Source organism: Lissotriton vulgaris, chromosome 1_2 (assembly GCF_964263255.1).
Source record: "Lissotriton vulgaris chromosome 1_2, aLisVul1.2, whole genome shotgun sequence".
Taxonomy (NCBI): domain Eukaryota; kingdom Metazoa; phylum Chordata; class Amphibia; order Caudata; family Salamandridae; genus Lissotriton; species Lissotriton vulgaris.
The window spans coordinates 188,868,129-188,884,686 of NC_141686.1; the positions used below are offsets into that span (position 1 = coordinate 188,868,129).

Below are 16,558 nucleotides of genomic sequence, written 5' to 3' on the forward strand. Positions count from 1 at the left end.
AGTCCTTTAATGCTAACAACAGTAGTTGAGACATAGCAGGAAGTAAGACAAATGCAAGAAGAAGCTGATGAGGAAGAGAAAAACATCTGGTCAAAAGCAGGATGTAGGCAAAGAGAAGATGAAATTTGTGTTTATAAACATGAAAGACCAGTAATGCCTGATAGCAGGATCTCAAATATGGCCCGAATGTATCATGGTCAAGCTCATGTTGGAAGGGATGCCATGCTTCGACTATTTAAACAGACATGGTACAACACTAAGTTCAGGATGATTGCTGAAGGTCTATGTCCAAGATGCCTCATGGGTCAGCAGTTTAATCCAAACAGAAAAACAATTGTGAGTCTGGGAACCATAGGACGGGAGGGAGGTCCATTCACATGAATGCAGTTGGATTTCATAAAGATTCCACCTTGTAATTAACTCAGATATGTTGTGGTGATCATTTGTCTGTTCTCTCGGTAGGTAGAGGCTTTCCCCACTAGGAGAAATGATGGACTAACTGTTGTAAGATTGCTTTTGCATGAAATTATGCCAAGGTACGGATTTCCAGTGACGATCAAAACTGATCGAGGAACACACTTTCAAAACAAACTGCTGCAGATGATATGTGAAGCACTGGACATTGTGCTTACAGACCTGAACAAGTTGAAAAAGTGAATGGGACAATAAAAAACAGAATTGCAAAAATGTGTTTGGCAACAGGACTAAAGTGGCCAGACGCCTTACCAATTGTTTTGATGACCCTAAGGAGTATCCCTGACAGAAAGACTGGATTGAGTCCACATGAGATTTTAATGGGCAGAGTGATGAGACAAGCATTTGCGCCAGTTGATAAACTGTTAACTATTAATGATGACATCATACTGGATTACTGCAAAAACCTGTCTGACGTGTTGACTTCTGTGTTCCATCAGGTGGGAACTGAATCAAACACGAAAGAGAAACATTCAGCTCATGATCTAGTTCCTGGAGATTGGATTCGGATAAAGGTACACCGCAAAAGAAACTGTTTGGTGCCTCGCTGGCAGAGACCAAGACAAGTTATACTGGTCAGCGCCACTGCAGTTAAATGTGCTGGAGTAAAGAGATGGGTGCTTGTAAGTCACACCATCCGTGTGCCTGAACCTGAGAATCCAAACGAGGAAGGTGAAAGCACAACTGATTCTGACTCTGAAGGTGAACCAGAGAAAAATCCATATACTGAAGCTCGACAAGAACGTCGACATCTGGAAGTATCAGATGCTATCTCTACATCTGAAGGAGAAGGAGAAATTGTTGAAATACCAAATTCTGAAAATCGATATTTAGTAGAGACTGACACCAGTAAGGACACTGAGCAATGTGGAGATAATACTGGTGATCAAGAGAATACTGAGGAACATTCTGAAAGCTCTGAAAGCAGGAACCGAAATCCTGACACTGGAAAAGAGGAAAAAACTCACGACAAGGATGAGATTCCAAGTAACAGCTATGGAGATGTTCCTAACAGAGTGAAAGATCTGTTAAAGGAGAAAGACATTATAAAGTTTGTCATAAATGAAACTGTCGAAGAGACTGAAAGTGAAACTGACAACAGTGCAGATGAAACTCCATTGAGAAAGAGTTCCAGAAAAAGGGCTTGGAGAGTGGAACATAACTCCACGGAGCCTAAAACAAAAAGAGTTGTAAAGGAGATAATTGGCCTAAAGGAAGTGATGGACTGAAATTCAAACTGGTTAACAAAGCAAGAAAACCAGAAGATCAAGTAAATGAAATAACCAGTCAAAAGGAGTTGTTGGGAAAAAGAATAGAAGTTGTTCAAAGGACAAAAAGAGTAAGAAGACAAAATCAAAAATACAAATCACCCGAATGGTCGTACATTGTTTTACCTCCTATTGAAGAAGTAAACACTAGCCAAGAGAACTTATACTGCCCACAGTCAATTGGGAAAAGTGAGTAAAGAACTGAATCACAGAGAAAAAGTGATAATTGATCAAAGGTACAAGGTAAAGACAAAACCTGAAATCCTGACATAAAGAGAACATTGTAAGTGAAAGGTGAAAGCCCACAGATGACAAAGGTCTAAGAGAATCGTAAGGCCGATTGCTGTGTAATTTTTTTTTTAAATGGCTAATAATGAGCATAAAACGAAATGTTCTATTTTTAGAAAATGCTGTAGAATGTGTTTAATATGTACTGGATTATTAATTTTTATGTGGATAATTTTAGCTATTGTCATTACTTTTCCTGACAATATAGCAAAGTTGAAACCAAATGTAAGTTTGAATGAACAGAATGTTGTCTCTAAAGCTGATAAGTCACCTGTATATAAACCAGAAATTCACCAAGATAGATCCATAAGTGAATACACCAGGGGATCCTCACTGAGTGGTTCCTGGAACAGAAACCTGTCCGGACACTTGAACCCTTCCTTGATTTCATCCAAACTTCTAGGGACAGGGTGCTCTATATGAAGTTAAGAATTGGAACCCTCTTTTAAATGAAATGACAGCAGCCTGGAATCGATGCAATCCATCATCTACTTCTTGCCCAGGCTGCGCAGCTCCCAATGGGCCCGATTCACAGAATGAACTTAGGACTCAATCCTAAACTTACTACTATTTTGGTATTCACAGAAGGCACTTACTACTTTTGGCATTCACAGAATAAACTTACTACTTTTGGTATTCACAGAAGTTAGGATTTTGTCTTAAGTTTGTCTTAAGACAAACTTAAGACAGACTTAAGACAGACTTAAGACAAAATCCTAACTTCTGTGAATACCAAAAGTAGTAAGTTTAGGATTTTGTCTGAAGTTAGTTAAGTGAATCGGCCCCCAAAAGTAGTACGTTCATTCTGTGAATGCCAAAAGTAGTAAGTGCATTCAGTGAATGCCAAAAGTAGTAAGTGCATTCTGTGAATACCAAAATAGTAGTAAGTTTAGGATTGAGTCTTAAGTTCATTCTGTGAATCGGGCCCAATGAGTCTATCGCATATTTCCTCTTCGCGTGCCCAGCATATAGGATGGCTAAAACTAAATGGCTTAAACCCGTTTGTAAAAAGCTTGGTTCCAAGAACTATCGGGTGGCACTACATATTTTAAATACCGACCCCTCCTCCCTCACCTTGGTCTGTGGCGTAGCAAAATATTTGGGCTGCGCATGGCTAATAAGATCAAAGCTTTTAGTGAAAAGTAGCAGCCAGGTTGTGCCTATGCTTGTCTTTTGATGTATTGTTTTTATGGCCAACTATTAGCCGTTTAATGATCATGTCCTACATTTTTAATATAGCTGTATAATGTTCAGCTGGACTCATTTATCATGTTGTACTGTACTATGATTCTTTTAAAAATATGAATTTAGGATGTACATGCTTTTATGATAAACTTTTTTTATCGAATAAAGTACATACTACTAAAAAAAAGATTACACCAGAAACACATTTTCAAGACTGTTATCTGAGTATGTTAGGACCATGGATGCCAGTGATTGCTATGTGTGTGTGAAGTTGCCAGCCTCAGTCTCAGAAGGGGAGACCTATCATCACCTTCCACTTACATATGGTGTTACATGTAGTGTGATTGCAAGCTTGTTTTATCAAACAGGGAAATTAGAATATTACTATTCAAATTCTGATGATGTATTTGCAAAATTGAAAGTCATTAATGCAATGAACAAAGAAAAGGCTGCTAAAGTAATGGGAGAATTTTTCTTAGAAGTGGATGAATTGAGTCATGAATATTCATTCAGAAATAATTTGACTTGTAAAATGAGAAATGAGGAAAAAGCATTTTTAGATATGGTTGAAGAGAGAAGAAATGCTTATACACGCAGTGAAAGAATGAACCCTGCTAAATCCAAATATTGGACATTTGAAGATGAAAATCTTGATGATAGAAATGTGAAGTTGGCCATAAGTATAGACACTCCATTATTAGGGAAATTTTGTATGAGAAGAGACAATACTGTGTATGACAATTATTTTGTGGGAGCTAGTCAATGTAAAGAGACTTATCGAATAATAGGGTGTTGGGGATTTAAAGGAGGTAAGGATCCAGTTTTCCCTGGCATATACTTTATATGTGGGAACAAAGCTTATTATAAATTACGGGACCATTGGTAAGGGACATGTTATGTAGGTCTGGTCTTTCCTAAAATCTTTCATGTAGATAGAGGTACTAATGGAATACATGAGATAGGTAAACTTTTAAGTCGTAGAAAAAGAGAGAGAGTGATTGAAATAATAGGTGATATTTTTGGAGCACTGATACCAGCAGTGGGAATATCTTTCAATGCAAACCGAATTAGAAAATTATCAACGATCGTAGATCGTTTGTCAACAGACACAGCAGGTGGATTTTTAATGGTAAATACTGAAATGGTTGCTATGAGAGCTATGGTGATGCAAAATCGTCTTGCTCTTAATATAATTTTGGAAAAAGAAGGAGGAGTTTGTGGAATTTTGAAGGTACAACACTGTTGTACCTACATTCCAGATAAAAGTCAAAACATTGAAAAGTACATTACAAACATTACAGAATTGCATAAGGAAATTGAACCACTGGAGGTTCTTGAACGACTTGGTAAAAGTTTTTCAGCAGTTAAACATTAGTTTCTTGAAATAGGTAGTGCAATTAAAGGTAAGATACTAATCCCAGTAACAATAATAGTATTAATGATTTTGATGTTAGGATGATGTTGTATATATACAAAAAGAAGTTATGTTAGAAAATCAATAAAGAAATCAATTCAAGAAAAACGAGAAAGGGAAAGAGAAAACTGTGATATAGAAATGGAGGAATTTCAAGAAAAGTTCCTTAAAGAAACCGGAGCTGAAGATACTAGAGTATAAACCATACTAATCTGAAGAACTTGAAACATGTTTCAATAAAAATGTTCAACATTTTGGGAGTTATTTGGTGATAAGATCACCAAAGGAGGGAGTTGATGGAGTGAGGGGAAGAAACAAAATTTTGTATACCCCTGGGAAGTCATTTCCTCATAACTGTAACATTTATTAATTGTGTTGTTTGGTATACTAATCAACGTAGGATAGAATGCACACATAAATACACGTGGGAATATTAATCTGCTTGCATGGAAAACTATAACTGACTAATTTAGTAATGCTGTCATGGTGTTTACTATTGCAAAGCTTTAATTTAATCAAAAGCGGCATAAATGTGTTTCTGTTTATGTATGTCGTGGCAAAAATATGGAGATAGGTGAGTATATCCTGTATATGTGTTGCTTATTTGCTAGGTAACAACTAACAGGGAAAATCTTAGTTTGGGGGAGGTAAACAGAAGGGTAATATTTCAATAATTAACATTTATTTGTGTTTGTTTCTATGATAGTTCCCATTCTGGCTTGTGAGGCCTACTTAAAAATGGAGGTTTTCAATTACTGTGACAGTGAAAGATACTGCGCATGTGTGGCTAGAGCTGAGGCTGAATGTGAGCTGCCTGTGCCTGAGTGAGAGCAGCTCAAGGACAGCTTGCCCTGAAAGTCCAGATGACTGCCAACAAAATGTGAACATCTGAATTTCAAAACGTGGTAAAGGAATCTCATATAAGTTGAGGATGTGACTAGGCTGGACATTCTATAAACAATTAACTTTTTAATTTCAGATGATGCTACAGAAAATGAATATTAGAATGATGAGGTGATGCTCATCCACCCTCAAATTGTCCAATCAGGACTTGAGTTGTACTGACAGTTACTCTTGTTGATAGATAAAGTTAGTGAAATAGGGTATAAAAAGACGTGACTTTTCTTAAGAAAAAACTCTCTTTTCGATTACCTCCTGAGATTCTGACGGAATGCTGATTTTCCTGAGATGTAAGACTTTGAATACATTTTCTATTTTCTCTGAATGAGAAATGAGTTTTAGATGAGGTTGTTATTTAGGGAGCTAGGAAAAAATGAACTTTGGGAACAATTTGTCTTTTGCTAATACTTATGTCCTGAAACCTAAATACTAATGTCTATTTCTGAATCCTTGAAATAAATGAATATCACTGTTTGAGATAAAACCTTTACTCTTTTAAGGTTATTTTTTTAATAAAGAAATAAATAAAGTGAATAAACTGTTAGACATGCTAAACTTTGCTTTCAATAAAAATTAGATAAATGGAGAATTAAGCTTTGACCATAATGGTGGTGTGTCTGAATAAAACGTCTCATTAATAAAAACCATAGTAAAGTTCCTTTAAACTGCAGGTGTATATAGTATAAATATTTAGTTTTGATTTAGACACTCCGCTATGATCCAGCAGCTCTCCTTTGAATCACACCGATCCATGAGGTAGGATGAAAAGTGTTTGTGAGCAACTCGCAGTGTTATGGGCCCCACTGATGAGTAATGTATGATTTGGTACTTCAGGAAAAGGTGATATGGTTTTAGAAAACATTTCCGGAGTAGCGCTGCATCAGATAAACAGGCCTTACAGCAGTGAAAAACATGTCCTCCTTTATAAATTCAATGCCCCTTGCCCTATGAGCCTTCAGCACCTACCTTAGGTGTGCCTTATAAGTATTAAAAAGAGAAGGTTTAGGCCTAGCAAAAGGTTTATTTTGCTAGGTCGATATGGCAGTTTCATAACTTCACAACAGGCTGCAGTATTAAAGTGCTTTGTTAATGGCTGGCACAATACGTACTGCGGTCCACTCGTAGTATTTAGTTTACAGGCCCTGGTACATGTAATACCATATACAAGTAAATTAAATGTACCAATTAGGTATCTGCCAATTGGACTGAGTTTTAAGTGGCACTGGTTAGGAGTGTTAAAGTGTACAGAGTTCCGAAAGCCCTAAAAAAGGGGCTCAGCAAAGGAAGGGAGTGAAGGCAAAAACTTTGGAGTGAGCCTTGAGAGAGGGCCAGGTCCAAGATAGCTAAATAAATACTTGATGTGATTATTTGTAGGCTGGTGTAAACGTTCTGATTTGAAGTTGACCACTATGCTGATTATGTATTTTGATGTCACGCAAGCAATATTGCAAATTAAATCAGATCAGCATGCTATCATGAATAATTTGTTGCCTCTATTAATATTTCACTTAAAACACATCTTGGATCATAAAACTTGATTTTTGAGAAGGCTTAGGCAATAGATGAACTCAATTTACAGTTTTAAATTTCTTCATCAAAATAAGCCTGATGTCCCTTTATCTAACCCAAATTGTATTTAAACGTATAACACTAAATGGTTAGTTGATTTAATTATCTTTTAGAGCATTCAAATCTTAAATACATTCCTTATCTACTTATGATTTTGAAAATATAATAGGAACCTTCTTACCATCCTCTATGTACCAGGAGCCGATGAAGTCTTTGTTGCCAAGATTGTCAGGTTGGCCTTTGCCAAATGGCAGCATTGTAATTTTAGATCCATCGGAATTCATATACTGTCCCTCCTTCATGGAACAAAAAAACTCACAGTGGTAAATCAAATTATTGTAGCTAAAGACGTATAATAGTGAACTGCACAAGTTAACACTAGCTTGTTTGTAAGGAATTCAAGTAAACTCAACAAGTTGAGTAAGTACCTTAGACAGAGAAGTTTCAAATATAAATATAAGCATGTTTGTGCCATAAATAAGTTTATTATGTTTAATTGCATTGTGTTTACTGATAAGCCTAGTTCTTAAGTTCACTATCTGCGTTAACAAAGCCTCTGGGCAAAGACCAAGGGCCTCCTTTATTAGAAGTGATGCATCGCTGCGTGAAAGCAGTGATGCGTCACTTCTCAGTGCACCCTCCATGCGACATGACGGATGCGTCATTTTTACTGTATGACGCATCTTGTTGCAAGGAGTTACAGATTCGTCAGTATTTCTGACGTATCTGCAGGCGCAAAAGTGACGCCTTGCTGGAGTGTGTCACAAAAGTGACGCAACTCCAGCAATGTGTCCTTTCACATGGGGCAAGCCCCATGTGAAAGGGCCTGCGTCAGTCTTACGCCTGCTGTGAAGCAGACGTCATTTTTTGATGCATTTGCACCATAGAAGTGACGCAGTGAAATCTCATAGATTTTACTGCGTCACTTCTTCGGGGCTTACTTATGTTAGAACCCCCCCTGCGCTACATTATACCTGATGCAGGTATAATGTAGCGCAGGGAATTACAAAGTGACGCATCTGCTTAGATGCCTCACTTTGTAAATAGGGCGCACCAGGAGGCATGTTTTATGCTGCTTAAGTGTCACAAAAAGTGACGCAACGGAAGTTCAAAACTGTCTCAAGGCCTCATAAATAAGGCCCCCTGATTTTAACATTTCATCCTTACAGAGAGGTTACAAGATTAAGAGGCTAAGGGTCCACTCTGTGTGTTAACGGTCCAAAGACCGAGGAATTATTACCAAGGGCCTTATCGCCGCTTCAGCAGCACTTTTTGCCGCTAAGCGATGATCTTTTTTTATTGCCCTATCAGCAAGCTGTCGCTAACAGGCGTTAGCGACAGCTTTCTTGTGATAGAGGCGGTTTTCCTGTTGCCTTGCATGTCAGCGATAATTATTGCTAATGACATGCAAGGTAGGCGTTCCCAACTAAAAGCGACTGAAAACAGTCGCTAACACAACTTCCCCCTATTAGCAACGCAGGCGAAGTAATGAAAAAAGTTGCGCTAAGCGCGATTATTGCTAGAATTTAACACCTGCGGAAAACATGACTTACCTGTTTCTTCACTGGGAGGTGGATTGTCAAGCTAAGTCCACCATGGCGTTAATGCGTAAATATCGCTGGATTTCCAGAGATATTCACACATTTAGCCGCTATCGCTGGATATTATATGGCATTAGAGATAAACGTTGCAAATAGCGTGTTATCTCCGCGATAATATCTGGCGATGAAAAAAAAAACACGCTAAGCGTGTTTTACGATAATTATCGCAAGTTGTTGCTAATATCACCCTAAGTGCCAGAGAGATGGTGCTTGGTATGGAAAGGAGTCCTGCTGAGTTGAGCTCTGACAGAAATCTACCAGAATATTGAGATGTAAAAATGTGCGTGCCAAACTGTCCACTCCAGAATATCGTAAAGGTCAGTAGAGGATAACTATACTTAACAATATATATATGTACCTTGACAACATATACTTACTTTACCTTCACAATAATCTGTTAGTAAACACTTTGGCATGTCTGTACTCAATATGCTTATGATAGCGCCATTCCAATCGGGAATGGCGACCCCTGAAGCACACTGGATCGAAAAATTTCTTTAAACTTGGTAGTTTCAAAATAAAGTTTTATTAGAGCATTAAGTTTCTCTTATTGTAATCTTTGGCTCTTCACATGTTTCATAAATCAAAATTATATTTGGCCCACTGCATTTCGGGCAATGCTGCCCTTCATCAGGGGAATTAATTTTCTATTGAGAAAAGATGAAACACAATTGTCATATATTTGTTTTTCAGTACATATGAATTTCATAATATCTTGACATTGTTCTCAAGTTACTAACTCTGTACATGGACATGTATAAACAACTTTCCTAAATATGCAAAATATCGTTGTTAACTCTGTACATGGACATGTATACGCAACTTTCATGAATATGCACAAACATTGCAGTCATATGAAATATGTGGCGAATAAATCGTCAAAATCCATAAAATAACACGAGCAAGTGCTCGTACTAGTCAGTGAATCAAAGAGTGAATGAACGAGAATAAATGAAAAAAAATAATAAACGGGCACCAAACGTACACGTACCTTCCAGATTGACGGACGTTTTTGACAATGTATTTAAATGGATCAATTCAATGCGTGTAAACCCGAGACAGTTAACCTGTGGCAAATAAAATAATTTTTCAAATGCCTAATGTTATGTGTGCGAGTGGTGGTGGGTATCAAACCAAAATCAATGGTGTGTTATCGATCGTACCTGGAAATGTAGAAAGCCACCATCAGGCTAGAAACGTAAACGGTGCCATTCGGGTTTGCGAACCATGCTCTGTAAAAAGAACCCAATTGGTTCAGTGCCAAATACCGGTAAATTACGGAGTTAACTAACTATGTGGGTAAAAATGTCGAGGTGCTTGTAACACTCACCTAGTGTCTCGCGTTTCGTTAGACGCTGGGATGGTCCTGCCGTGTGTTCGGGAAAGTGTTTGGCGAAGTTTTCGCCGGTGTCGGATGTATAACCCTCCCAACCCGGAAATGGTACATGAAATGATAATAGAAAACGGGCGATGTGTGGTTTCTGAACGGAAAAGTGAAAACGGACAAAGTGTAGTTTCTGAACGAAAAAGTGAAGTTTGTTCGTGTTTTTAGCAACAATATTAAAACACGATGTATAAGAGTGTGTGCATAAATTTCAATACCACATTAAACTTGATGTGGAGTACGTAACACATCTCAGGATTTCAAAATATTACATGTCAATTACTCGTAATCAATCAAGAGCACAATTCTTATTGTTCGAAGCGTATAACAAACCTTGGAATAATAGTTAAATACATTACCAAGTCCTGATGCGTGTGTCCAACAAAACAGCATGTAAGTAGTTGCTATGTACAAAATAGTAAGGGGAAAGATTTGCTGTTTTTTTTGTGTTCACACACTGTTCAATAAAGTTCATGATTGATGTATACTATTTACAAGAAGCAGTTTAAATCCACGCGTTCGTTAAGACCTTTCGGTTGTGCCGTATTTAGGTAGGAGATCCAGAACATTTCTCTTCTTAGTAGATGTTGAGTATTGTCTCTGCCTGGTAAAACCGGAACTGATTCCAAAACAAGGAAACGTACTTGACTTGGAGAATGATTGTGGTTGTTAAAGTGCGATGCCAGAGGGGATTTGGCGTTCTTTGTTCGAATGTTACTTTTGTGTTTGATCATGCGTGTCTTTATTTTACGTTCTGTTTTCCCCACGTAAGCCAAGCCACATGGGCCTTTGATCAGGTAAATCAAGTTTCGACTGTCACACGTTGCTGTGACTCTTAGTTTGATGGAGAACCCTTGGCTGGGATGTTTAATTTCAGTGCCTTTTATGATTGCATTACAATTTCCACAATTGTGGCAGGGTAGCGTGCCTTTGTGTTTGTTGGTATAACTCTGTGGTTTTTTGTTTAATATTTCTTTGATATTCGAAGACCTATGGAATGCAAATCGTGGATTTTGTTGAAAAATGTTTCTGAAATCTTCCTCCAATGTCAATAATGACTAGTTTTTCAATATGATTCTCTTGATTTTGGTACTTTCAGTTGAGTACTTTGAAACAAATACCATTCTCTCCTCTTCTTTGGGCTTTGGTGGAGATTGTAATAATGATGTTCTGTCAATTTTAGATACTTTGGTTTTGGCTTCTTCTAGAATCTCCATTGGGTAACCGCGCTCTTGAAATATGTCAATGCAGATTTGTATGCTTTGGTTCAATGATTCAGTCGTTGATGAGATCCTTTTTATTCGCAACAGTTGGGAATATGGTAAATGTCTTTTTAGAGAATGCTGGTGAAAACTTGCGAAATGTAATAGGTTGTTTCTGTCAGTGATTTTGGTAAAGACACTGGTTTCAAGTTTATTTTGAGTCTTCTGGATTAGTACATCCAGGAACGGTAAATTGGCCCTTTGTATGTTATGAGTGAATTTGATCCGGTCGTTGACCTCATGCAAATCTTCAATGGCTTGTTCTAGCTCCATTTGCGTACCCTTCCATAAGACGAATATGTCATCAATGTACCTCTCATATGTAATCAGATTTTTTGACCACTGTTCTTTACTCAAAATGTTGTCCAATTCGAACCTGTACATGAAAAGATTCGCGTAGGCGGGTGCGGCACAATTGCCCATAGAAGTACCAGAGCTTTGAATGTAAAATGACTCTTTCCATGAAAAGTAGCTATGATACAATGTGAAATTTAAGAGTTCCATAATGAATACCTTCAAGCCTTCTTCCATCTCTGATGACATGAGAAATGACGCTGTCGCGTCTAAACCAAGGTTATGTGGAATTGAGGTATATAATGACTGGACGTCAATGGTACAGAGTATCATTTCGCTGGTAAATGATGCTTTCAGATCTTCGAGTATGTTTAGAAAGTGGGTTGTGTCCTTAATGTAAGTTGACATGGATGGTACCAAAGGTTGTAGATGTCGATCGATGTACTTTCCAATTGGCTCGTGGATGGAGTTGACTATGGACACAATGGGTCTGCATGGAGGATGGGTGGGATGTTTATGTATTTTCGGTATCATATATATATATGGTACTGATGGGTTGGTTTTGATGAGGTATTGTTTTTCCTTGGATCCAATTACACCTAGGTCCATTGTGCGGATTATTAGTGTGGACAGTATCTCTGTAAATTCTTTTGTTGGATCTCTATCTGTTTTGTAGTAGATGTTTGAATCATTAACATGTTCATTGACTTGATTATCATAGTAGTCTGTTTTTAGGATAACAACGGCACTCCCCTTGTCTGCCTAACGTATGTTGATTCTGGGTTTTCTGCCAGTTTTTTCAAAATGTTCCGTTCTTTGTTTAAAAGATTGGTAACTCTCGACTTAGGCTGTTTGTAAAGTTTCTCTACTTCTTTGCTTATGACCTTTTCAAATGCATCCAGGACCTTGTGGCTCACCAGGGGGGTGAATTTACTTTTGTTTCTAAGACCCTTCAGAGTGTCTTTGGAAGGTTCATCTGTGGTTTGGATGACATTACTAAAAAAGTGTCTCAAACATAACTTTCTCATAAACTTGTAGATACATATTTGTGTATCCAAGAGTTTAGAATGGAATGTTGATACAAACGTGGTTCCTTTTTGTAAAACTTTTATCTCGGCATTTGATATTTGTTGATTAGAAACGTTTATAACTAGGGTTTTTGACTCCTGGTGTTTCTTGAGATTGAGTCTTCCGTTACTTGGCCTTTTGCCCCTCCCGGTTCTTCGGTTGATTTTTGGCCTCTCTCCAAAAAAGAATTCCCATTTTTATTTGTACCACTGGATGTGGTTGGTTGCTCTTGCGTTTTTTTTGTGGGAGGTTGAGATCTCGGGGGTTGTCTTCTGGATTGAGAATCATCTGAGGATGATGTTTCATCAGATTGTCTATTTGATGTGAAATTTTGTTGCCTTCTTCTTGCATATATGTCAGCCCAGCTATAGACTTCTCCAAGCTTGTAATCAAGCGTGTCATGTTTGAATTTCCTGATTTTTCTTTTGTTTATGTCTTTAGTGTATGACTCCAATTGTTTAGTAATGTCTTTAAGCATGTCATCCATTTCTTCTGCTGTTAGAATTTTGCTTATATCCTGTTTTAATTGTTGTGTTTCTTTGGTCAGATCCTCAATTAGTTTAGCCAGTTCTTCTACGATTAACAGTATGAGGTCGAGAGAACACTTATTCAGTATTGCTTGCCATCTTTCCGTAAATTTTGAATTGTTTTTGCACAATGTTGATTTGAGCGAGATACGTAACCCTCGGGGGAATCTTTGAACTTTGTGGTAACGTATTAACGTGCTTGCATGTAATTTTTGATTGACTATTTTCTTTGACATGTGAAGGAGTTGTTTGATGTTACTTTCTTTGGATCCTGTACCAGGTAATGCAGTTTCACATTCCTCTATTAACGAGTATATTTGTTGTGTGTCATCTTCCGTGAACCTTAGAGATTGAGCTCTTTCATCAGTAATCTTGATAATGTCTTCGAATTGCATTTTGTTTAATTGGTAGTGCGTGGGTTCGTGTGACTCAGAATGGTAAAGACAATGAATGAAAACTGAACCTTCTCGCACACGGAGTTCTAAATTTTGGGTAAGATAGTGCAAAAAAGTGGTTAGGTGCTACCTGGGTTCCTCCTTCTGAGTCTTGGAGGTTGGAATAATACTTATGATAGCGCCATTCCAATCGGGAATGGCGACCCCAGAAGCACACTGGATCGAAAAATTTCTTTAAACTTGGTACTTTCAAAATAAAGTTTTATTAGAGCGTTAAGTTTCTCTTATTGTAATCTTTGGCTCTTCACATGTTTCATAAATCAAAATTATATTTGGCCCAATGCATTTCGGGCAATGCTGCTCTTCATCAGGGGAATTAATTTTCTATTGAGAAAAGATGAAACACAACTGTCATATATTCGTTTTTCAGTACATATGAATTTCATAATATCTTGACATTGTTCCCATGTTATTAACTCTGTACATGGACATGCATAAACAACTTTCATAAATATGCAAAATATCGTTGTTACTCTGTACATGGACATGTATACGCAACTTTCATGAATATGCACAAACATTGCAGTCATATGAAATATGTGGCGAATAAATCATCAGAATCCATAAAATAACACAAGCAAGTGCCCGTAATAGTCAGTGAATCAAAGAGTGAATGAACGAGAATAAATAAAAAAATTAATAAACGGGCACCAAACGTACACGTACCTTCCAGATTGACGGAAGTTTTTGACAATGTTTTTAAATGGATCAATTCAATGCGCGTAAACCCGAGACAGTTAACCTGTGGCAAATAAAAGAATTTTTCAAATGCTTAATGTTATGTGTATAACCAAAAGGATTCTATCAAAAAAGTGAAAAGGTGATGTTTTTTTTATTTATTTTTAAATATTTTAGAAGTGGTACTAGGCTCTCTCTTAAAGGTGGAAAGATGAGAGCACAATGTGCTTGTTAAAATACCCCTCACACACTAAAAAACTGTTAGTGTCATGCTTCATCATAGGGGTCTTCCCGCCCCTATAACGGGACGGGGCGTGCTTCGACCAGACGGACTACGCGGGAGCACTTAAGTTGTGACAGAGGCTATGTGTGGGTGCATGGGTATCAGTGAAAGTGTAGGGACCTAACACAAGTGGGTGTGAAAAAAGTAAAAAAGTTTAAAAATTCCCCGGCTTAGTAGAAAAAAACAAATTTATTAGCTTCTCTAGCTGGGAACATTAAGAAGGGGTTGTGTGGTAGAGCATTAGCTGACTACCTAGTCGACATGTTTCGTAAGCAGTCCCCTACTGCTTACTCATCAGGACTAAATAGCGATCCCTACTTCTAGTACTCAGTTCTATGAAGTTATGCCTACTGTCCTACAAACAATACAGCAAAAATCAGCTGGCTGTTTGGGCTTCGGGGCATGAGTTGGCCCAGGTGAAGCAAAAAGCGATACAATGGGTATAAAAAAAAATAAAAAATAAAAAAATTTGACCTGATGTGGTCTTTATCTCAGTAATTGTCAGAGCCCCATGAGTTTGCAGGCGAGGGGTATTCTGCGCGGTTTAATGTCCGGCAGCAAAAGAAATCATTGTTCCTACCCCCGTGCTCCTCCGAGGATTTGCCGGGCTCGAGTGTGAATGTTATGTGTGCCAGTGGCGGTGGGTATCAAACCAAAATCAATGGTGTGTTATCGATCGTACCTGGAAATGTAGAAAGCCACCATCAGGCTAGAAACGTAAACGGTGCCATTCGGGTTTGCGAACCATGCTCTGTAAAAAGAACCCAATTGGTTCAGTGCCAAATACCGGTAAAATACGGAGTTAACTAACTATGTGGGTAAAAATGTCGAGGTGCTTGTAACACTCACCTAGTGTCTCGCGTTTCGTTAGACTCTGGGATGGTCCTGCCGTGTGTTCGGGAAAGTGTTTGGCGAAGTTTTCGCCGGTGTCGGATGTATAACCCTCCCAACCCGGAAATGGTACATGAAATGATAATAGAAAAAGGGCGATGTGTGGTTTCTGAACGGAAAAGTGAAAAAGGACAAAGTGTAGTTTCTGAACGAACAAACTTCACTTTTTCGTTCAGAAACTACACTTTGTCCGTTTTCACTTTTCCGTTCAGAAACCACACATCGCCCGTTTTCTATTATCATTTCATGTACCATTTCCGGGTTGGGAGGGTTATACATTCGACACCGGCAAAAACTTCGCCAAACACTTTCCCGAAGACACGGCAGGACCATCCCAGCATCTAACTAAACGCGAGACACTAGGTGAGTGTTACAAGCACCTCGACATTTTTACCCACATAGTTAGTTAACTCCGTAATTTACCGGTATTTGGCACTGAACCAATTGGGTTCTTTTTACAGAGCATGGTTCGCAAACCCGATTGGCACCGTTTACGTTTCTAGCCTGATGGTGGCTTTCTACATTTCCATGTATGATCGATAACACACCATTGATTTTGGTTTGATACCCACCGCCACTGGCACACATAACATTAAGCATTTGAAAAATTCTTTTATTTGCCACAGGTTAACTGTCTTGGGTTTACGCGCATTGAATTGATCCATTTAAAAACATTGTCAAAAACTTCCGTCAATCTGGAAGGTACGTGTACGTTTGGTGCCCGTTTATTAATTTTTTTCATTTATTCTCGTTCATTCACTCTTTGATTCACTGACTATTACGGGCACTTGCTCATGTTATTTTATGGATTTTGATGATTTATTCGCCACATACTTCATATGACTGCAATGTTTGTGCATATTCTTGAAAGTTGCGTATACATGTCCATGTACAGAGTTAACAACGATATTTTGCATATTTATGAAAGTTGTTTATACATGTCCATGTACAGAGTTAATAACATGAGAACAATGTCAAGATATTATGAAATTCATATGTACTGAAAAACGAATATAT

At 38.0% G+C, this 16,558-nt stretch overlaps 1 protein-coding gene across 1 annotated transcript in view; it reads right to left on the bottom strand.

Moving 5' to 3' along the window:
* The window catches only part of LOC147734876 (alpha-N-acetylgalactosamine-specific lectin-like), a 124,130-nt gene that overhangs the window by 51,472 nt on the left and 56,100 nt on the right, over positions 1–16,558 (bottom strand). Inside the window, exon 5 of the mRNA XM_086952519.1 lies at positions 7,280–7,394. Within this exon, the coding sequence (XP_086808645.1) occupies positions 7,280–7,394 (115 nt within the window). The remainder of the gene's footprint in view (positions 1–7,279; positions 7,395–16,558) is intronic.